This window comes from Capricornis sumatraensis, chromosome 23 (assembly GCF_032405125.1).
Source record: "Capricornis sumatraensis isolate serow.1 chromosome 23, serow.2, whole genome shotgun sequence".
Taxonomy (NCBI): Eukaryota; Metazoa; Chordata; class Mammalia; order Artiodactyla; family Bovidae; genus Capricornis; species Capricornis sumatraensis.
In genome coordinates this window covers 40,567,029-40,591,508 of record NC_091091.1, presented here as the reverse complement: position 1 = coordinate 40,591,508, position 24,480 = coordinate 40,567,029, and the positions used below count along the sequence as shown (strand labels likewise).

At 48.5% G+C, this 24,480-nt stretch overlaps 1 protein-coding gene across 1 annotated transcript in view; it reads right to left on the bottom strand.

Annotated features, from left to right (window-relative positions):
* The window catches only part of PLPP4 (phospholipid phosphatase 4), a 132,632-nt gene extending 124,134 nt beyond the window's left edge, over positions 1-8,498 (bottom strand). The window contains exon 1 of the mRNA XM_068961444.1: positions 8,443-8,498. Coding sequence (XP_068817545.1) covers positions 8,443-8,498 — 56 coding nt within the window. The remainder of the gene's footprint in view (positions 1-8,442) is intronic.
* Positions 8,499-24,480: the final 15,982 nt, after the last annotated feature.

The following is a 24,480-nucleotide window of genomic DNA, read 5'->3' as shown; positions in this document are numbered from 1 at the left end:
AAACACATTTTAAAAACCCTCTGGTAAAGAAAAAAGATAGGTCTAGTGCCGATCGGCAGACTGTTGCCTTTCTGCAAACCAACCTAGATGCTCCTACAGCTTCTGACCCCATTTCTCACTGCTTTGTCTTCAGTGGACACAGAATAGCAACTCGTCCCTCACCTCGACGGGACAATTTTTCACAGTCACGTATTAAAAGACTGTGATGAAGCAGTCCTTGGGCTCTACAGCCCCAGCCCCTCCTGGCTTCCTGCTCATCCATCCCGGGCACTGCCATGTCCTATACTAATTTACTTCCTCACGGTAAACCAGGGTTTCTAATTCATCCGCAGAACACCAAGATTATATTTTTTAAAGAAACAATATTACTGAGACAATTTCGTATTTAAAAACACTATCACAGAAAAATAGAGATATGGAGCTTTTACGAGCCTTGTGTGGGTCATAAAAGGTATAATCTTCATAACTAATTGAGATAACTTTATCCCAAAGCTATAAAACTAATGATCTCTTTTTGTGGCGTTGTAAGCATTTATCTCCCTGTGGGAAAACATCACCAGTTCTCAGAATTCTGGGTACAGCCGACTCATTCTACAGTGGCAAATAATATTTCAAACGGAAGGATGCTCCATTTATTGGAAGATAGAGCAGATGCCCTCCTGGGTGGGGGAGAAGCGCTGGGTATACTTGGTCCGGCATGCAGAGACTGGTGGGTGCAAGGGGTGTCTGATTGAAGAATTGTCTGCAGCAGGCTTCTGGCAGAACTCTGTGTGACAAGCACAGACTCAAAGGTCAATGATGGGAACACAGCATTTTCCTTACATATTAGCGAACACTGATAACACTTCTGATTCAGAGTCCTAGAATCGCTGCTGTAAAAGGCCGGTGATTTGTCTCTGCTGAGAAGCTACAGGGCTGAGACACCATCAGAGAGACAGCACCCCACGCTTTAATGGGGGTACAGCTCACTGAATGAACTCATGGCAATTTATGTACCTCACTTTAGGGGGCTAAAAGCAATTGTTTGAAATATAAAGGAGTTAATGATTTTACAGAAATATGGTAGTAAATCATTTGCAATAAGAGTATCATTAGCTACCTATGGCATTTTCCTTAGCATGTACATTACAGATTCATCTCAATAAAAGGATAATAAAGATCATATCACCATTTGTCGGGGCTCTCTCACTTAATACTCCCAAGTCTTACATCCGAGGATGCTGTTGATGGGGAATAGATGGAGAAAGATGGACTGAACTAGGATAAACACTTTGCTAAAAGGTTCACACAGCTAAGTGACAAAACCGGGATTCAAGTCCCAGTAACCCAACGCCAAGGGCCTTAACTGTGCTCACTATACTACATGGCCAGGGTTTGACACTACCTATAGATCATAGGGATTCACAAGAGTAGGGAGCAGGCACCTAGCTATCAGTGTATGTACTGTAGGCACTTACAGCACCGTATTTAAGAAAACCCAGTGAAGTAGGAACTAACCCATTTCACTCATGAAGAACTGAGGTGTTAGGCAATTTGCTAGTTGGTAGCAGAGTCAAAATCCCATCCCAACCCCGATCCATCTAGCTCCAAAGCCCATGGTTTGTCATTTACACTTTGCCTCAAGAAACCCTTTGTTTCTAGAGAGTGAGCAAAATTATTACAGGTGTATTAGATAGAATAGATTTCTGCTACAGTAGCTAAAGTGAAAGTCAATCAGTAGTGTCTGACTCTTTGCAATCCCATGGATTATACAGTCCATGGAATTCTCCAGGCCAGAATACCGGAGTGGATAGCCTTTCCCTTCTCCAGGGGATCTTCCCAACCCAGGGATCGAACCCAGGTCACCCACACTGCAGGAGGATTCTTTACCAGCTGAGCTACCTCAGTCCCCAAATCACAGTTAATGATAAAAAGCTTCCTTCTGTCCCACAAGTCCAGCAGCAGCAGGCATCTGGCGGCTTTGCCACCTCAACACAGAGCTCCATGCTTGCCGCCAACAGAGAAGGACAATGACAGGTCACCAAAGGGGCCTGATGCTGCCTCAAACTGAAGGTGACCCCTGTCACTCTGCCCGTGTTCCCCACGGCCCCACCTAAATGCAGGGATTTGGGAACGGTCGTCTCACATGTAGCCAAGGGAGAAAATAACCAGAGGCGACCCTAGACCACAAGAGGGTCTCAAGCCACTGAAACTGCACGTCAGCAGTTCCCAAATGTGTAAGAAGGATCGCCTGATGAAAATGCAACACTCCACGGGTTGATGGGCGTGTTGATCCACTCCAGGGTTGGGCTCCACTCCAAAGGCTGATCCAGTCAGGCCTGAGCTGGGGCCCAGGTAATTCAGGCGCAGGTGGTCAGCAGGCTGCCCTTCAGGAAACCTTGCTCTGAATGGATGCCGAATACTCAGGGGTCTGTAAACACGATCTTCGCAAACCAAGGGCCAGCTGGTGAGCTCTCCTGAGCACCAACCATGCAAGGCCCAGCTGAAAGAGCAGGGAAAGCAAAGAAGACAGGGATGTAGATTCCTGCACAGAAGGCAGAACAAACCTCAGGCTCCCCAAAAGCACAGAGGAGCCCAGCAACAGAGGTGCACGTGGCCACCGACAGAAGGACCGGGGCCTAGGTGCCGAGGGAGCTACTGCACCCTCCACGGTGGGCACGTGTCTGTTCATGGTGCTTTTTTGTTTCAAACTTCCCAGGGCTCCCCAGGGACATTCCGCACAGGGGAATATCCAAGCTTCACACAGGGCCCTAAGACGTCCTCATGCTAGGCTCATTTCCTGACCTTCCTACAACCCAACTCCACAACCTCGAAGCCCACACTTTGTATTGAGGCCACACGTGGTGAGCTTAGTTAGTGTTAGTCACTCATTCATGTCCTACTCTTTGCAGCCGACCAGGCTCCTCCGTCCATGGGATGCTCCAGGCAAGAATACTGGAGTAGGTTGCCATTCCCTTCTCCAGGGAATCCTCCCAACCCAGAGATCAAGCCTGGGTTGATCCCCATAGGCCAATTCTTTACCATCTGAACCAATTCCACCCAAAATGTGCCTCCAGGCTTTGGCTCCAGGACTCTGTCTGTAGGAATGTTCTCGGGCCCAGGGTCTCTGCACCTTCCATGCCCTGCTCGAGGCTCAGGTGAGAGATGCCAGCTCTAAGCAACCTTCCTTGGCACTTGTCTATTCCTTGTCATTCCTCCCAGGGCTAATTAACTCCTCCTTCTAAGTAAGACCGAGAAGTCTGCTCCAAACACCATAGCTCTCCCCAACCTCGAGTCTTAAATCAGACTCCTTGGGGTAATAAAGAAAGATCTATTAGCTACTGCCAATATTCCAAAAACACCTCACAGCCAGGGCCCTCGAGCAAGTCACCTGGATCGGCAAAAGCGCCAAGTTACTCTGTGTCTGTTTGGAATTACACAAACTGAAGTTTACTAATGAAAGAGAGAAAAAAAAAAAAACCACTATAACTGCAGGCACCTACAAGATGCCAAACATGCACCTATAGACTGGATGGATAATAAAAGGGAAATGTTTGGAGGCAAAACTTTCAAAACCAGTGATTGCAAAGTGAGGGGCGGGGACGGAAATAACAAAAAGCAGTGTATCATGTACTTGCTCTGCCAGGCTGCATGCTCCTTGGAGGCCCCCTGGTCTTCCTCACCCAAGCATCCCTGACACCTGCTCAGGCCTCCAGCATAGGTAGTGCTCAAGGAGAGAGGCTGAGTTGATCTGAGGTGAAGCAAACACCATTGCCTGGCATCCTGAGCACACCCCTAGCTTCTGGAGGGACATCCCAGACAGGGACCCTCCAGGAGCCACAGGGAGGGAGAGAAAGAGGGTGGAGGGATGTGGGGAGAAAAAGAGAGGTTGAGGACCCCAGACTCACAAATGAAGTAGGCAGCTCGTCTGCGCCATCCCCCACCCGCCCCGTTAGCATTTCAGGTCATCACCATATTTCCAGGGTCCTTTCTGCAGCGCTATAAATAAAGGCTTCTCCCATGTAACTGATGCCCCAGAGGGGAACGGCCAACAACGGCAAGAGAAAACAGCGCTAGTCCTTTAATGTTTTTACCGGCAACTTCCTCACCACGTCATGCTCTCTGGGGTCCAGAGACATAAGGAAGACCCTTAAAATCTGTAACAAGCCCAACTCCTCCTCTTGGGGAAGGTGAACCACAGCTGACCCCCTCCACCACTGAGATGTCAGAGTCTGGTTTTAGAACTAGAGGGACATTAGTCCAGACTGTGCTTCTCTAAATATAAAGGATCTTTAGAGGAGGGATGGCTTCTAAGAGGTGGTCACTTTGGTTCCAGTCTGGAAGCCTGGAACTGGACACAGTTCATCTCAGCAGCTTTGGGAAGGGAAGACAACTGCCTGAAACCATGTTATACCTCCTGCTGGCTGAGTACCTGCAGACAAGTTACTTAGCCTTTCTAAATTGGTCTCCTTATTTGTAAAGTCGGAAAAATTAAGAGAATCCCTTCAAGTAAAATCAGGCTTAAAGGAGAAATCACATGGAGTCCCTTTGGTGGACAGAGAGCCCTCAACAGACCACTGCTGGCTGTTGTTTTTTTTTTTTTTTTTTTTCTGAAGCTGTACAGCGAGGTGACCGAGAGCTGGAGCACTGAGATTTAGATCTCAGCACCCTTACCAGCTCTGTGGCGGCAGTTCCTCAATCTGTGTTTCAGATCCTTCATCCATGATTAGAAATGTCAGCACACCTTCCTCATTGGGTACGTATAATGGTTAAATAGTATATACGGTTGTCTTTATTAGTGTCTGGCACATAGTAAGCCCTGAATAAATGCTAGTTACTGGAGTGGCCAAGGTGGAAAAGTGGAAGTAGTGTACCACTAGTGGTATACACAGGTGGGTTACACACACGGGGGTTACACACACGTGGGTTACACACACGGGGGTTGCAGGGCCACTGACCAGCCACCTTGCTTCCACCTCCACTCACTCAGCAACATCCAGTGATGGCTTTCACAGGTGCAGGAACACTCACAGTATCCCTGCTGGCATCTCGGGTGATGGCAGAATGGAGGAAGCCTGTGGGTACTCCTTCTCTCTGCTTTTCCCATAGCCTTTGCCATGCCATACTAAATCACTTCAGTCGTGTCTGACTCCTTGTGACCCTATGGACTGTAGCCCACCAGGCTCCTCTGTCCGTAGGGTTATCTAGACAAGAATACTGGAGTGCATTGCCAGGCCCTCCTCCAGGGGATCTTCGTGACCCAGGGATTGAACCTACATCTCATGCATTGGCAGGCGAGTTCTATACCACTAGGGTCACCTGAGAAGCCCTCCCATGGGACCCTTGAGGAAGAGTAAAGCCCACAAGTCTCAGAATACTAAATTCAGCCTCAAAGCTGCAACACCGTACTTTGATGTTTCCTAAACACTGATTCCTCAAACCAATTTATTTCCTGGTAAGTTAAACTTTACATACCAGCCCTGATGGGCATTACTTGTTACTAATTTTCTCCTCGGTGATTGAGCTTCTCAGGCAGGACCGAGCATTTCTCAGGTGCTCTCTGGAGAGTGGTCCATGAAAAGCATCCTGTTGGAATCCTGAGTCATCAAACCTCAGTGCTAAACCTGGTCTGGAGGCAGAGAACCGGCTCCTTAAGAGAACAAGGGAAACCTTGTTTCCTAGTCTATCCCCACTACCCATGGATCCACAAATGCATTGCATTAGCACTAACCTCACACCTCTAGGGGGGCTTCCCCAGTGGCTCAGCCATGAAGAATCCACCTCCCAATGTCAGGAGATGCAGGTTTGATCCTTGGGTCGGGAAGAACCCCCTGGAGAAGGAAATGGCAACCCACTCCAGTATTCTTGCCTGAGAAATCCCATGGACAGAGAAGCCTGACGGGCTACAGTCCACGGGGTCACAAAAGAGTCAGACATGACTTTGGGCACCAGGAAGTGGGGTTCTAGTTTCATGCAGAGCAAATCTGATCAAAGAACAGGTGCAGCTAGAGGTGATGCGCCCCAGAGGCACAAGTCTGCAAAGAAATAAAGTATCCCCCAGCAAAAGATCATTCCCTTATCCTCAGAAATAAGGTAGATACATCAAGAAGAACCAAACAGTGTCATCTACGTTGGACCCAACAGCAGAGAAATGGATTCGGCTTGTCCAGAGGGACTTTCTAAACCTACGAGGATGAAGCTCTCCTACTGAGACCACCACCTTCGTGACTAGAGGTGGGTTCAAGCCACCGAAGCTTGCCATCAGACCAGTACTAGCGAAAGGGAGAATGAAACTCCCCTCACCCCCGAAAGCCAGCCTCTGTCATCTCGCCAGAGTCTCGTCTAAGAAAACAAAGGGTCATCTGTATCTCGCGCTCCACACCAGTCCTTCCGGAAGTCGGTATCTGCCTGATGATAACAGCATCTGAGCATCCGAGATTCCCACCCAGGGAGTCAGCACAGATGCCTAAGCTGGTCTTTGCAGGTAAAAGAGCCGCAAGTTAATATGGCTCACTGCTAATATTTCCAATTTGGTACAAAACCAGGGAATCATCCAAAAATGCCATCAGCACCCAAGATTTTGGGTGATAACAGATCCACTCTGGGTGATAGTAAATCCCCCATTAAGTAATTAATACAAAGGGGAAGCTGGAGAAAAGAAATAAACTGCCTGATTTTTACATAACATCTTTAGAGGAAGCAAGAAGCACATAAAATGATAATTATCAAATTTCCAAATCCACTGCATGGACCATTCATTACGTATTTGTAAACATCGCATAAATGTTTGGTGGCGGAGGGGGGAGATATTTGAAGGAGTGTTTGAAAATAATACAAATATTTACATATCACTGGATCCTTTTTTTAATTTGATGATTGCCAGTGGCAAACAAAACTAGCAGCCAAAGAGCCTACCTCACTTTATTTCGACATTACTCACACGAACATTCACCCAACAAATGGTAAATTTTGCTGTGCACTGAACACTATTTTATCATTTCTATCACACAATACTTTAATGGGGCTCAGCCTAACTGCCAGTTGGAAGCTGTCCCCATCTGACTGCAAGGCAAGTACTAGTTTGAATGTATATTCCAAAGGTAAAAAAATAGACCAAGAGGAGGGAAAAGTGTTTTCTGTTTTTTTCTAAAGTGCCTCAGGAACCACCCGAGTTCTTCTTCTTCCCACTGAATAACACTAGTGTTTAGTCAGAAGCTAGGAGAGGGGGTTTTCTACATCTGGGGGAAGCTCACGGATTTTTTCTAGCAGTATGAATAAACACGCTGGATGAATTTAGTCCCTGGTAAAGAAAAACATGCCAGAAAGGGCATTTCTTTGCACGTGTATACCCTGGGTGAAGGAAACCCAAGTCATCTCACAGCCTCCTACCGGCCACCAAGGACTCCGGATTCGGGGTAGAAATCCAGAGAGAGGCCTCCTGTTTGGAATGGCTCAATGGACTTAAAAAAAAAAAAAAATGCAAATCCAGAAAGTTCATGCAACTTAAATATTTAAAATGTGTCTGAAAACAGCCCTGGGCAGAGGAGGAGAGACAACCTGAACCCCTAATGGAGGGACAAGTGTAGACACGGGCGCCTAGGTGACAGGAGATGACAGAAGGCTAGGAATGGGTCTGAAGGGATGTTCTGGGCTTGAATCTGAAGGGCAGAGACGCGACAGATCGCTGCTGCTTGGGCGCGGGGGAAGCTGGCGGGGGGCGGGCGGCGGGTCTCCGGGAGTACAATGGGGCTCATGCATCTCTGAAAAAAAACCCATTGCCAGGTCCCCCTCCTCTTGCCAAGCACCCGCCGCTCAGGGCCCCCGGGGCATCTCACTGCTGCCCTAAGTGGACATGGACTCCGCACAGAGCTCTAGGCAGATGGAGCCCACATCCCGGGCTGCTGGCCCTCCGACTTCTTAGCTGCCGCAGCAACAGTTTTCCAGCCGGAGAAGTACCGCAAATGCCTCCGGGAAAAACGCTCACCAGGACCCCCGGGCGCCAAAGCCAGGGGCGCGAAGGGAGACCCAGCCCGGCCCTGGGTGCCGCGAGGATCCAGGAAGGATGCAACCAGGAGCAGAGACTGCAAACGTCGGGCTCCGAAGATCACACACAGGGAGAAACTTCCCCAGGGTGCCAACGAGGGTGCGCGTCTGCGTCCCCGTGAGCATCCAGAATCCCGGGCAGGTGGTGCAGGGCCGGGGAAAGGCGCCGGCCAGGGGACCTGGCGCGTTGAGGGTGACGGGAGCCGGCTCAGTCTCGCGCGCCGGGGTCCCTTCGTGCGCAGAGTCCCAGGAAGAGGGCCGGAAGGGTCTCTCTAGGTCCCCTAGGACGCATCCCTGGGCGGGGAAGGGGCCCTCCAATCCAGGCCCCGGCGGGACGCAAACAAACTTGGGGTGCCCAGACGCTCGGTCCGTGGGTCCCCGAGTCCTCGCGCCCCGACACCGCGGCGCGCCACTACTTACACGAAGACCCCGAAAAGCAGGGCTCGGACCCCGATCTCGATGGCCAGTTCTCGCATGGTGTGGCCGGAGCGGCTCCCGCGGCGGCGGCGGCGGCTGGTGCTCTCGGCGGCTCTCGCAGCCTGGCCGGTGCCGGCTCGCCAGACCCGGGGCGGCGAGCGAGGCGCGCTCCAGGCCGCGGGCGGGGGCGGGAGGAGGGCGCCGGGAGGGGCGGGCAGGGCTCAGCCCAAATCTCCCGCCCGAGGCTCCGGGGTTCGGGGACGCCGCATCTACAGCCCCCGACGCTCCCAGCCCCGCGGCCCCTGCGCCGAGCGGGAGGGCGCCTCGGGGACTCCCGGGTCCCCCGCGCCCGGCACCGCCTCCGCGCCCTGGGCCCGCCGCGCCCTGCGCTCGCGCCTGGGCGAGGGGAAGCCCGGGGAAGCCCGGACGCTGCCGCCTCCCCTGCGCGCTCCCCGGCTCCCCGGCCAGTGGGCGGCCCCTGGGCTCGGCGCCCGGGCAGCGCGCTCGCTGGGTCTCTGCCTGCGGCCCCTCTGCGTCTCGACTCTCTCTGCTCCCGGGGCTCTGGCTCCTTGGCACAGGCACTCACGTGGGCAGGTAGTAGCGGAGCGCTTTGAGGATTCTCTCGGGCTCCAGACAGCCCTGGCACCCACTGTTCGTGGCGGGCAGCTCTCCTTCCTATCTATTCTCTGCCCCCTTTCCTACATTTTTCAACCTGGAATTTTTTTTTTTTTTCTAAGAAGTTACCCGAGATTACTTTCAAGCTTTGCTTTGCCCCCGGAAGAGCCGGCCAGATTTCAGGGTTCTGGCATAGACTGAGGGCAAAGGGGAACCTGGCTCTTCGCCAACCATCAGCGTCAGGCCAAAGGAAACCGCCCTCACCCCCACCCCCGCGCAGCCCCCAAGCAGCTCTGGACTGTGCTGTGAAACGTAAAAGAGAGAGAGACTGGCCCCTACCCCAGCAGATGGGCAGGGTCCCTCTTTGCTGACTCAGCATCGTCATCAGCACCTGAGGCAGCAAGGGCTGCTGGGAGGACCAGGAGCCTCATCCAAAGGGTTCAGAGTCAAAGGCCAGACCCTCACCGGTGACCCGAGGGTCAGGACGTCAAACCAGAGCCCACGCAGGGGTTAGGTTTGCTTTCCCATCACCTGTCAAGATTATGTTTCTCAGAATTTGAACTTTCTATTTTTATTCATTTAAAACAAATGGACATTCAAGATGCAAAACTCATATTAACCATAACCATCGGGTTGTCTCTGGGGAGCCCAGATCTCTCCTGGGTTTAGAGATCGGGGGAGATGGCAGTTACTGGGAATGAGAAGCCAGAGGGCAGCCTTGGACAAGAGGGCGGGTAAGAAGAAGGAAGACCTTAGAAGGAGAGCTTAGGCATCAGCAGAAGGCAAACTGACTCTACCTCAGAAGGGACCCATGACAGATCAAGATTCCAGAGCCAAGACATCTCAAAGACTAGGGAGAGAAAGGCAGACAGACGAGGAACAGTCCTGGCCGTGTGGAAGGGAGTCCCTCCTGGGAGCCCCAGAGGCAGACGCGCATCTAGTTAGCCTGCCACTGTACACATGATGCCTGGCACACTGTGCTTGGTAAGTATTCGGTGAATGAATGAATGAATGACTATGTATATCACACATGTGGAGTCTCAGGTATGGGTAGAGTAATGAGGACTTGGAGGAAGGAGGTGTGGGTCTGTTTCCTCTGTTCCCCGGGCCTTGCAACTACCCTAAACACACTGGACTGAGTTGGGGTGTGGGAGAGTCCATAGTCAACCCAGTGAATGCAACCCAAATCCAAGAGGATCTGGTCAGGTGGCCAGATTCCAGATTACTAACAAGAGCCAGTGATAATAATACATCACTTACCTATGAGCATCGACTGAGCACAGTTATGTGTTGGCTGCAAGGACTCATAATCTAAATCTGCCCTCAAGCAGACAGACAGACAAGGAACGGTGAAGAAACATTAAGGAACTTGGCAAAGCAGTACCAATCAGTCCCAAAGGAGTGCTTCTGAAAACTGGATCACTCTGAGATCAGAGGTTGGAGTCCTCCCTTCAGCCTGGGGTGGCCAGAGCACAAAGCCTTGTTGAGGAGAGTTGGTTCTTAAAGGCCAAGAAAATTCCAAGTGAAGGCAAGAACATAAATAGGTGAAGGGAGAAGAGGTGGAAGGCGTTTGGAGGGCAGAGTGGACTGACCTCTCTGGCAGTCAGAAGTGTGGACCAAGGTTAAGTTCATGGTCAAGACCTAATTGTGTTAATGCTGCCCACCAGGGACTGTTACCAAGATCGCAAATTTAGAGTCTTTGTGCCACATGTTCCTGATCATTGCTTGCTTGTATGAGAGATGATGCCTAGAGAAGGAGTTTGAAAGGGCATGTGACCACACTGCTACCATCGTTAAAAGGGGACTTTGAAACACACAGCTCTAAACAGCTGCCCAGGTAACCCCCTCTTTTGATGCCTTGAATTGATTCTATGCTCTCCCCTTAATGTGGTCTTCGTGTTTGGATCAGAAATCCTGCTCCCGATGAAGAATTCACCCTTGAGGGAGCCTGTACCCTCTCCAAACAGCTCTGTCGAAATCTCTCCCCTATAGGGAATTACACTGTAACATATAATGACGGATTAGTCCTACTTCACCTGTTCCTAGGCCTGCCAGCTGCACAGAACTGATTCCATTAGAACTTCTGTGGTGCAAGGAACAGATGGCTCAAGCCAAATTCATTTTAAAGAAGAAGGAGAATTGTAAAGTTCAGAAGATCAGGCTTCAGACACAGCTGGATTCAGCATCCAAGCAATGTCACCAGGACTTGATTCTTTCTACCTCTCCACTCTGTCTGCATTTGTATTGGCAGTCTTGAGTTCCTGGTAGCTCCAAGGTGATTGCAAGAATTCCAGCTTTCCATGCTCTCAGGATCAAATCTGATGGGAAAGACCTCTACCTTGAAGCCAGCAGCCCCAACAAAAGTGTCCCTGAAGGTCACTGGCCCTGCCCAGCCCTGAATCAGTCACCATGGTCTGGGAATTATGATTGGATTGATTGTCTCAGGCCTGGGCCACATGTTTCATCCCTAAGCTGGGAATGGAATCTTCACCCACAGCTTCTGAACTGAGAATGGGAAAAGACCCACAAATGATGCTTTGGAGGAGGAAAAATGTTTCATGTAGAGCAAACGAACATGGACCCGGATACCCCCTTCCATGCCATAACTATGCAGATTAAAGAATGCTAGCGTGCTTCCCTGAGTTCTTGGCCAGCCCCTCCATCTTTAAGTAGTAGAAGAGTTACACATGGTAAAGCTGCCTTGCCTTTGCTCTGCCAGGCAGACTGGCAGAACTGCCTTTACACAAAGCGGTGATGTCACCCAGGGGCTCCTGCTCAGCGGCACGGGCTCCTCCTTCTCCACTCCCGCTGGTAACTCTGTCATCTGCTCTAATCATCTCCCTTCTCGTTCACCAAAGCCAGCTGTCAAGGGAAAGCTCCAGCCTTCTTCATTACATGGTGGCTCAGATGGTAAAGAGTCTGCCTGCAATGCAGGAGATCCGGTTTCAATCACTGGGTTGGGAAGATCCCCTGGAGAACGGAATGGCAACCCACTCCAGTATTCTTGCCTGGAGAATCCCATGGACAGAGAAGCCTGCGGACTAAAGTCCATGGGGCTGCAAAAAGTCAGACACAACTGAGCAATTCACACTTTCACTTTCTTCATTACATATCCTGGATCAGGATATTCCATGCGCTCGCTCTCTCACACACACAGAAGCTCTGATTATTTAAGGCGGGTCCCTCTTGCAGGGCAGTTCCCAGAAATGGCCTGAAGATGGCATCCTCTGTGTCCCAAATCGCCCACAATGGGAGGCCACTGCCCTGTGTGCAGGCGGCAGCTCCAGCAACTGTCCAGCTGTGCCCATGTGCTCAGTCACTCAGTCCGACTCTTTGCAACCCCAGAGATTGTGCAGCCCACCAGGCTCCTCTGTCCATGGGATTTCCCAGGCAAAAATACTGGAGTGGGTTGCCATTTCCTCCTCCAGGGGATCTTTACCACCCAGGGATCAAACCTGAGTCTCCTGTGTATCCTGCATTGGCAGGAGGCTTTTTTTTTTTTTTTAACCACTGGCAGTACCAGGGAAGCCCCATCTAGCTGTGTACATGTGCCAAATAGTACAGCCCTTCAAACTGCCATGATGCTATTGCAGCAAAGAGTCGACAAGGGAGTGAAGTAAGGCAGGTTAGATAAGCCGTCCAGCCAGGTGCCCAACTTGACGGCTCCAGCTGGGTCTTCAGAAGACCCCCATGGAACGTGATGAGTTCTCCCATGAAAGAAGCATGGGTCAGAGGTTCTAGCAGTCTCAGAAACATTCTATCATAAGAAATGAAATAAACATCCAGTTCCTCACCGTAACTGTCAAGTGTGAGATTGACCTTTGAAAAATCACTGCAGGACGCAAACTCCCCTTGAGTGCAGCTTCCTTCGGTGCCTCTGTGGCTGCACACCTCTACAAACTGCCACTTGGGGGAAAAGCTCTCATGTTTCATACTGAGCTTATGGGCATGCCAGGGAAATCACCCTTGTCCCTCCATAGTCATGCCTCTGTTGTTGGATTATTTTTTAAATCCCCAAATGGTGTCCAATAGGGTGATCTCATATTGATCAGATTTGGGGCTATTTCTAAGAACCAACCACCACTCAGACAACACAAATCTGCAACAATTTCTTATCATTTCCTAAAGTTATACACTGTGTCTCAATGACTCCTACCTAGCTGCTCTAAGAGTGTGTCCTGGGAAAGGGTAGCCAGCATAGCAAACCTTCCCTATAGATACACACACATCCAGGCTTTCCATTGTGGTTGCCTGGTATGAACTTGCTGATGTGCAGAGATTGAAGAGGAATTTCAGAAGAGGTCATCAAGTTCAACTTATTCCATAAATATCCTCCACAAGGGTCTCAATAAATATCCATCTGCTTGAACACCTCTGGGGATGAGGAACTCATTCACTGCTCATGTCGTCCCTGGAGAGATCTATTGTCTTTGATGTCTAAGTAGAAAGAGACTTGCCTATAGCCTACATCCAGTTGTGCTTTAAGGGCCACACAGAATATATTTAATCCCTATTCTTCTACATTATGGCCCTTTAATTATTCCTCAACTGAAAACAGAGATAGAGAGATGGAGATGAGAATGGAGGGAGGGAGGCAGAGAGAGAGAGAGGAAGAGAGAGTAGGTCTTTTCCTAAACAAGTTAAATATTCTCAGCTCTTTCACCTTCTGGTAGTAATATTTATTAGACCTCTGAGGATGCAGAACTGCGGACCCAACACTGAAGTGCATTAAACCAAATTCCACATAATAAAAGGGAATTTTTCTACTTCCTGGAAGGAGATAAAGTATGCTGAAAGTGACTTAATGCATTCCTGTCTTCAGAGCAGCCGTTAGGCCATCAGAGGAGAAAACATATGAACTGATGAAGACTTCAGGAGAAAATGTTCAGTTCTTAGAAAGCTTTAAGTTAGAAGCTTTTTTTTAAAAGCAGGATTTTGTCTCTTGTTTTCAAATTTATCGTGTGAAAAGTCTTGAGTATCACTACCTTTGTGTACGTGCTAGGTCATTTCCACTGTCTGATTCTTTGCAGCCCTATGGAGCCCGCCAGGCTCCTCTGTCCATGGGATTCTCCAGGCAAGAATACTGGAGTGGGTTGCCATGCCCTCCTCCAGGGGATCTTCCCAACCTAGGGATCGAACCACCATCTTATTGGCAGGAGGATTTTTTACCCCTAGCGCCACCTGGGAAGCCCTACCTTTACATTGCCCCAAAAGAAATCTTTATGCAGGAACCAATAGGATTCTCACTAATATTCCTAGTTAGAATCCTGGAACATTAGTGCAAGGGAAAGTGAAAAATGAAAGTCGCTCATTTGTGCCTGACTCTTTGCAACCCCATGGACTATACAGTCTATGGAATTCTCCAGGCCAGAATACTGGAGTGGGTAGCCTTTCTCTTCTCCAGGGGATCTTCCCAACCCAGGGATCGAACCCTGATCTGCGTTGCAGGTGGTTTCTTTACCAGCTCAGCCACAAGGGAAGCCCACCAACTGCAAGGGAAGAAAATTCAAAATTAAGAAGCCTTTGTTCTTAGGGTGCAGCTATCTCTGCTCCTTCACTTGTGGGGGGTTCAAGGCCTTGCCAGGACCCCCACCCCCACCCCAGACTGTGTCAGTGACACAGCCAGGAGCAGGACCCAAGTCCCTCATTCACAGTCCCATGCTCTTGAAATACACTCAGCTGCACCCTGGCTGACATCTGATTGTGATCATGGTTTGTGGCTCCCTGATGGCTAATGATGTTGAGCATCTTTTCATGTGAGTTTTGGTCATTCTTTCATCTTTTTGTGTGAAGTATCTCTGTGTGTCTGTTGCCCATTTTTAAATCAGATTTTTGGGTTTTCTTATTGATTTGAAGGAATTTTTAATATTTATCTCAACCCCAGTTCCTTCTTAGATGTACATATTACAAACATCTCCTGCCTCTGCTTTAACTGTTTCTTTACAGTTCTTTTCGAAGAGCACACACTTTTAATTTTGATGAAATCCAATTTATCAGTTTCCTCTTTTACACTTGTTCCTTTTGTGTGTGAAGAAATCTTTGCCCTTTCTGTATCTGTGAATATTTCCCTTTGTATTTTCCTCTAGAAAATAGAGGAAATAGGCTTTTACGTGTAGATCTATGTTATGTCTCAAATTAATTTTTGCATGTGGTATAAAGTAGGGGCTGAGGGACTTCCCCGGTGGTCCAGTGACTAAGAGTCTGCCTTACAATGCAGGGGACGTGAGTTCAGTCCCTGGTCAAGGAACTAAGATCCCACATGCCAAGGAGAAACAAGAGAAGCCTGCTCATTGCAACAAAGACCCAATGCAGCCAAATTACAAAAATAAAATAATATAAAGTAGGGGCTCTCAGCCAAATAAAAAATAAAGTAGGGGCTGAGATTCTTTTATTCGTAAGGATATTCGGTTACTCCAGCATTGCTTGTAAAGAATACAATCTTTTTCAGCTGAATTGCCCTGATGCCTTTGTCAAAAGCTGACCATTGTATGGGTCTCCTCAATTCTTTTAATTCTCTCCACCCATCTCTTTGGGGTCCATCTCTATACTAGACAATATCAAGGGAATTGTACCGATGTTCATTACAGCTTTATGCATGATAACCGAATATTAGAAACAACCCAAATATTTATTAACATAAACACAGATAATAGACAAATGGTGGCATATTAATACAATGAAATACTGTGTGTGTGTGTGTGTGTGTGTTAAGTCGCTGCAGTTCAGTCCATTTCAGTCGCTCAGTCGTGTCTGACTCTTTGCGACCTCATGAATTGCAGCACGCCAGGCCTCCCTGTCCATCACCAACTGCCAGAGTTCACCCAAACTCATGTCCATCGAGTCGGTGATGCCATCCAGCCATCTTATCCTCTGTCATCCCCTTCTCCTGCCCCCAATCCCTCCCAGCATCAGAGTCTTTTCCAGTGAGTTAACTCTTCACATGAGGTGGCCAAAGTATTGGAGTTTCAGCTTTAGTATCAGTCCTTCCAAAGAACACCCAGGACTGACTGATCTCCTTTAGGATGGACTGGTTGGATCTCCTTGCAGTCCAAGGGACTCTCAAGAGTCTTCTCCAACTCCACAGTTCAAAAGCATCAATTCTTTGGCACTCAGCTTTCTTCACAGTCCAACTCTCACATCCATACGTGACCACTGGAAAAACCATAGCCTTGACTAGATGGACTTTTGTTGGCAAAGTAATGTCTCTGCAGTCGTGTCCAACTCTTTGTGACCCTATGGGCTGTAGACCCCAGGCTCCTCTATCTGTGGAATTCTCCAGGCAAGAATACTGGAGTGGGTTGCATTCCCTCCTCCAGCGGATCTTCCCAACCCAGGGATCAAACCCACATCTCTTATGTCTCCTGCATTGGCAAGCAGGTTCTTTACCTCTAGCACCACCTGGAAAGCCCACAATGAAATACATTCAGTGATAAGAAGGAATGAGCTACTGATACCTGCAAACACAAGAATAAACCTGAAAAGCATATTTTGAGCAAAAGAGACCAGACATCAAAGAGAGCATATCATAGGATTCTATTTATATGAGCTTCTAGAACAGGCAAACTGGGCTGTGGCAGTAGAGAGCAAAAGGGTAGTTACCTCTGGGCAGAGCTGAGAAGGTGACCCAGCAGAGCTTCCTGAGGTGTTAGAAATATTCTATGCTTAGCTGAGGTGCTGGTTACATGGGTACCTGCGGGCTTGATCCTGGGTGGGGAAGATCCCCTGGAGGAGGGCATGGCAACCCACTCTAGTTTTCTTGCCTGAGGAATCCCATGGACAGAGAAGCCCTGGTGGGCTACAGCCCAGAGGGTCGCAAAGAGTTGAACACGAATGAAATGACTTAGCATGCATGTCCTTATCCAGTTGTATATTTTATATCTGTATATTTAATCGTGTACAGGTTATATATTAACTTCTTTTAAAAGAGGAAGAACACAGGGGAAGAATTAGGTCACAGGATGTGGAGGAAATTCTCAGTGGGATACCTCCAAGAAAACAATGCCAACTCCTCAGTTTGTTCAAGTATTGTGAGTGCCACAGGGTCAGACACACTCAGCAAAACTGCTGTGCTTTCAGAAACTCAAGCAGAAAGATCTCTTCTGGGGAATCTGGAAGCTGCCCAAAGGCTCCTTGTGAGGAGGCACTCAGGTAACAGTGAAGATTGTTTCCCTGGCCACTGACCTGAGCAGTGAACTCAATACTCCAGCCCGTTCTTCCAGGTCAACTCTTCATTTGTTTGCAAAATTTTAGCCTTCATTAGCCAGAAACCTTCTTTCTGCGATCTTCTCATGCTGGGCACCTCGGTGCCTTCACTCGGCTCCCCACCTGCATTCTTGTCCATCAGGAAACCAGGCTGTCCGGTTGGTCCTTCCTCTTCAGTGCCACCTCTCCGCTTATGTGTGCATCCCACTACAGGCATGCTCAGTCGTGTCTGACTCTCTGTGACCCCATGGACTGTAGCCCTCCAGGCTCCTCTGTCCATGGGGATTCTCCAGGCAAGAGTACTGGCATGGGTTGCCATTTCCTCCTCCAGGGGATCTTCCTGACCCAGGGATGGAACCCTCATCTCCTGACTTCTGTGTCTTCTGCACTGCAGGTGTACTTGTTATCATTTGAGCCATTGAGGAGTGCTGCAAAAATATCTCCCGAAGAGAAGAAAAATGTTCTCCTTAATGAACAGATTCTTCCAGGTCCTAACTGCTGTCCTGGGAATGAAGTCGGATGCAGGGCTGGGCTGGGGAGCACATGCCTTCACTGGATAACTGAGTTAGATCCAGCCTCTTTCCCCCAAAACAGTGACCCTGGCTAAAGGCTATTATTTCACCATTACAACTTCATTTGTGTAGCCAGGAAATCTTTCCTCTTCAAAGATCCCCCTTTAAGGTAGACATTCTCCCAAGCAATTAATAATGATGTCTTCTTTTTCACATGTCAACTTGCTGGTTACACCACCATTCCCATGCATCATCTTCTTGATCCTCACCACAAGATCACGTGGAAGAAGAGGTATTATTAGTGTTAAAATTATGATCTCCACCTCTTTTTTTGGAAGAGAGAGCCCATGGTTATGTGTTCACCCAGACCACCTAAATGGTCCAGAGCAGAGCAGAACTAAGGGGGTGAATCTTCCAGTAACAGGCTCCATGTCCTTTCCAGGGTGCCAAGGCCCCCAGTCCTCAGTATCCAAGTGAGGACTGATAGGCTGCTGGGAAAGCAGAAAGAGAACACAGAACCGGTGCCTGGGGAAGGCAGGAAGACGGCATGTGGCAGGATGCTGGGGAGTGAGCAGAGGGGTGATAGGAAGGAAGGGGTGACCAGGTCCGCCTTCTCCGGCTCCATTGTTTGGCATATCCACCCTCATGCGTGCAAGCTCAGCTGCTCACTTGTGTCTGACTCTTTGCAACGCCACTGGCTGTAGTCCGCCAGGCTCCTCTGCCCACAGGATTTTCTAAGCAAGAATACTGCAGTGGTTTACCATTTCCTCCCCCAGGGGATCTTCCTGACCCAGGGATCAGACTCGTGTCTCCTGCATCTTCTCTACTGGCAGGCGGATTCTTTACTACTGAACCACCTAGAAAGCCCATATCCATCCCCAGAGAACCTTAAATACCCCAGGAATTGAGAACATGCATATAGATGAAACTATTTCTCTGAGTCTTCCAGGCCAACAGTTGAATAAATTATGATTCATCTAGTAGCAATTGATAGAAAATCTAACTCAAATTGACCTGGACAATGATCAGAGGGGAACTCTGGGTTCAGGAACAGCTTGATCCAGATTCAAAACAGTGTCATGAAGACTCAGTATCTTTTGCACATCACTCAATATAGCTTCTCTGCGGTCTTCATACTCAGCTCTACTCTCTCCTTGTTAGGCAGCTCCGTCTTACAGCCTCTTAGGTTCAAGTTCAGCAGAGAAAAAAAAGTGTGTGTGTGTGTGTGTGTGTGTGTGTGTGTGTATTTGTTTTCCAATAGCTCTTGCAAAAGTCCTGAGATTTGCTCTGATTAGACCAGTTTGGGTCGTGTGTCTAACGACCATGGACCCATGGTGGCGGGGAACTATGCTAATTGGGATAACTCTGGGTCATAAACCCATCCCTTTAACCCAAGAGGATCAAGAGTAGAAACGGGACAGAACCTTGAGCTAAAGTTGGTTACTGTTACCAAAGAAAGGTGAACGGATATGGAAAAAGCACATTTCAACTTCTTACCACACAACACGATGCCCACCACATAGATCTCACTAGAAGGTAATCACCAAGAGAACTGAGTTGTTTCCACGTTCAGTGCTATGGCCCTTAGAAAATTACCTGGCACAGAGTACAACAGGTACTCAGTAAATAGTGACGTTTATCATACAAATAAGTGAATGAGTGAAACACTAGCTTTCAGAGGAGCTGCTAATACAGTATCACATGGTTTGTTTTGCTTATCGCTTTCTTGGCCCAAACTAAACTTTCAGGAAAAAAAACCGGATGCACAGCCACCTCCAGCAGCTATGCCTGTTCATGTTACATCCATCCATCTGAAAGTCCATTTGCCACTTGAGCTTAAATCAGACAATATATGTCATCTTCTAACATGGTGCAAGCGACACTGATGTACTGACTTGTATTAAAACTGCATCTTGGAGCCTAAAGAAATCTTTCCACCCCTTGTTCTTCCTCAAAGAGATTAAGGAGGATCTACTGTAAGGAGACAGTGTGTTTATAGCAACAATGCACAGACATGCACACACGTTGGCACAACAGCCCCACACAGCCCTGCCAGGGAAACAGCGCAGGCTTCTGAATTTCCTAAAGCTATTGCCCTGTAGACGTAGTCTTTGCAGTCAAGGAACTGGGAGCAAAAGTTGTGTTATCTGAATTGCGACTCACCAACTTCTCCAAATGTTACTCCCAAGTAGAGTTCTCTGGGGCTGGCCTGGTGGCTCAGCGGTAAAGAATCCGCCTGCCAATGCAGGAGGTGCAGGTTTGATCCCAGGCTAGAGAAGACCCCGTGGAGAAGGAAAATGACAACCCACTCCAGTATTCTTGCCTGGGAAATCCCATGGATAGAGGAGCCTGGCAGGCTACAGCCCATGGGATCACAAAGAGTCAGACACAACTTAGCGACTAAACAACAATGGAGTTCTCTAATCATAATGTATGTATAACACTGGGACTACAAGAACAACATGAAAAACGCATACTGTTTGTAAAGTCTGGAATTTATTTTATTTTTCGAGAAGAATGTCCATAATTTTTATCTGTTTCTTAGACAGCATTATAGGAAAAAAAAAAAAAAAGTCAAGAACATCTGCTTTAGTGATTATCAGATCAAATCACCTATGAGTCCAATAAGTTTGGATCAGCAGCAACTGCAGCCTTGTGCCCCAGAAGCATTAAACAACTTTTTTTTTTAATGATTCCAATTGAATAACAAAGATTCCTTCCCATGGTCAGACTTGGAATCAGGTCCATCTGAGCATCTAACCTAAGTCAACCGAAACACCCAAGCTGTATTTGAATAGGTTGAGGGCCCCTGATCATGAGGAAAGAGGAGTGAAGTGGCCTGGGGTAGAGTTGCGGGTTCACCCAGAAAGTGATGGAAATGTTAGTTGCTCATGCTCCAACTCTTTGTGACCCCATGGACCGTAGATCAGGCTCCTCTGTCCATGGGATTTCCCAGGCAAGAATACTAGGGTGTGTTGCCATCTCCTTCCCCAGGGGATCTTCCCACCCCAGGGGTGGAACCCAGGTCTCCTGCATTGCAGGCAGATTCTTTACCATCTGAGTCACCAGGGAAGCCCAAGGTGGGTCCACCCAGGTGTCCCTAAAGGCTGACATTTCAAAACCATCCATAATGAAGGTTCTCTTCCCAAAAGGAAGACCCACCTCCTCAGAACAGCTGTCCTCAGGGCTTTGTCCTGTATCATCCACACTTTCTTCCCTAACCTTCTCCATTAAGACCTTAGAGGCATTTAAGTAAGATTCCCAAGACTGGGTCAGCACAAGGATGACCAGTGCAGACAAACCAAAGAACCGGCATTTGATGGCCAGTTACCAATGAGCACTTTCAGGAAATCTCTTGAGTTGGAAATAGTGGAGGTCCACTGTTTTTCTTGTTGTTGTTCAGTCGCCCAGTTGGGTCCAACTCTTTGCAACCCAATGGACTGCAGCACGCCATGCTGCTTTTCTATCCAGCATCAATTTGTCCTGGACAACTAACGAATAGTCCCTCATTTTCTTCAGGGAACAACTGCGGTGTAAAAACCTAAAGCTAAGATCCAGCAGTATGTGTTGTGTGGACATCTGGTGAGACCAGGAGGGCCTCAAATGGCCTAGTTTCTTGTTGTGCATAGGCCCCCTAGGCAATGATCTCCTCGTCACATGGGAACCAGGCACAGTTTCTGCTTATACCAAGGGCCAGGTTTCTGGCCTGCAAAACTGTTCAAACAGGCCCATCACATCTTTCCGTGGAAACCAGGGTTCATCCCTCTTGCCCATGCGATTCCTGAGTGCAACCCTCACGTGGCCCTGTGTGCCATGCTGCGTCCTCCTTCCTGGGACTGTGGTGCATGTGACTAATCATGGTCTCATCTGCTCAGTGTCATAGGTCATGTGACCTATGTTGGCCCTCCTTATAACCCCAGGTCAGGAAACCCTCCCTGGCCAAAGAGGGGAACAGGAGGTGATTAAGACAATCCCCACACTCATACCTTGTGCCCCAGGGCTGACCTCACCCTAGCCTCAAAGATGTGACTTTGACTCAGACCTGGCCAATCAGAGAACACATTCTTCCAGCCACAGTGATTGGTCAGGGCTGGACATGTGACCTGGTTAGAAGCAATGAGATTCAGTGCAACATCTCCCATTGCTGAGAAAGGTATTTTTCTTCTTCTTTCACTGTAGACTTTGGAGGAGATGGGATGGGAGCTGGTACCTTTTCACCACAAAGATACTGAGAATTAAGCTACCATGGAAGAGAGAAGGGATAATGTTTAGAAAGCTCAGGCGCCATTGACATTGTAAGGGGCCCTGGGGGAAGTTATGCCTAAAGCTATTAATACTTAGACTTTTGAGTTCTCTAAGCCACAGCATTCTTGGTTTTGGTTGAGACAGTTTGCTTGGGATTTTTTGTTGTTGTTGTTGTTGTTATGGAGATATTTGCCAAATATCTACCATGTTCCATGCACTGGTAAGGGATATGTGTGGGACACAGAGGTATAGGGGCCATAGAGGATTATTGAGCAAGATCAACATCCACAAAGCAAAAAGCGAATGAGTAAGGACTGCATTCGATGGCGCTGATGCAGGCAGGGATCATTGAGAGTGACTATTCTGTCCGTCTGTCAGTTGTAGAATAAAATTCCATTTCAGAATGACTCCCTCTCTCATAGGCTCTAGTGATCCACGTGCATGACCAGGAACTGTCGGCAGCAGACAGGAGGAGAAAGTGATGTCACCAGAACAAAGCTGGCCCCTTCCCACTTTACCGGAAGCTCATCTCCGTATTCAATTCACGGGTCTGTTGTATAACTTTCCAGGACACAAGATGTTCTGACACCTGAATAATAAGTGATATTCACAAGATGTTTTCCCCTTCTCCATGCCAAGGGCGCTGATGAGAATGGTGCCACACCTCCCCTCTTCCCAGCCTTTGTCCAGGTAGTAAGGTGATGGTCCTCCCTCCCTTTTGAGTTCATCATCAGTAGAGCTAGACAACCACAGTACCCTCAAGCTACACAGAGAGAAAGCAAAATAGAGATGCCAACAGCCCAGAATAGTTTCTTCGGTTTTGTCCTGATGAGTTGAAGCAGAAAGTTAATACTAGGCTCAGTGGTCCCACCAGGCAGGACGGCCAGACAACCCTGTAATCACTGAGAGCATCTCCAGAGCAGGGGCCCCTGGATGGGGGGATGGGCAGATGAGTGGTTCAACCATTCACTAAGAGAAACACCCCACAGAGGATGGGCCTGCACTAGCAACAACCACCCTGAGGTTTTTTTTTATTGCAAACACAGTTCCAAAGATCTACTGGTAATAGATAAAAATTTAGAAAAGCTGGATCTCTGTGGGTGACAGGTGCGATATATTCTACCCATTGAATGACTTGTTGTAAAAGTAGGGAACATGACTGTACATGATTCTTCGCCAATTTTTACTGAGTCCTACCAACACTGTGAAGATAAAAAGATACCTTCTTCCAAGAGGAAGTGAAGTGAAGGGAAAGTCACTCAGTTGTGTCCGAGTCTTTGAGATTCCATGGACTATATAGTCCGTGAAATTCTCCAGGCCAGAATACTGGAGTGGGTAACCTTTATTTTTTCCAAGGGATCTTTCCAACCCAGGGATCATTGCAGGCAAAAGTCCCTTATTTTCAGGCCTGCCTCATCCATGCCATTAGGAACAGTTAACACATTTGGGGAATGAATGAGGCACAGCTTGTTAAGCCCATCAGAGAACCCTTTGGAGCTGGAAGATAGATGTGAACCCCAGCTCTTCCTCTCTTTCATTGTGTGATCTTGAACAATGACTTAACCTCTCAGTGCTTCTTTCCCTGTAAAAAGGAGATGGTAATTACATCTGCCTCACAGAGCAGTTGTGGTGCCCAGGGAGATAATGCATGTGAGCACTGTGTACCACGCGTGGGACATGGCCAGTGCTGGGAAGACAAAGCTGCAGGTACGTAGACTGGAAGAGGGAGGGGCCAGGAGTTTTGCAGGCTAAACACCAGAATATGGTGGTTTTGAACCTGGCTCTGCTTCAAGGCACTGTAATCAAATGGGTGCTGTTTTAAAATATATTTTAAGCACCTTAAAAACTGTAATAAAAAAAGAACACACACCTACTGGGGTGACATACTAAATCTTAACATATCCAAGATTGCTAGAGTGTGAATTGGCGCAGCTGCAAGAACACATCTTCCATCTCTGTGTTGGCCTGACCTTCATAGGAAGGTGGCACCAATTAGGCACCAATGCACTCTGGTGAATTGTTTTCAAAAAAATCCAGCTTCTGCACATTTCTTTGCCTCTAATGCACAAACGAGGACACCACTGCCTGCCTGGGGCCTGCCCTTGGCACTTCAAAGCAGTTAGTGGTGCCACCACAGGTGAACGTAGGGGCATTCATGCCGCACACCCACGATGCAGCCATCTCATCAAGGTAACCCTGTGCTGGGCCAGGAGAGGTATTGCTTTTCTCAAAGGGTTCTGCTACTTCTTGCTCGGTCTCCAGAATGGAAAATGGTTTCAATCTGGGATGCTTCTCAGGTGAAGCTTTAAACAGGCTCCCACACACAGAGGGCCAGGAGAGACGGAGGAAGAGGCAGACCCTCCAGATGGGCTGTTGTTGTTTAGTCGCTAAGTCGTGTCCGACTCTTTTGCAACCCCATGGACTGCAGCCCACCAGGCTCCTCTGTCCATGGGACGTCCCAGGCAAG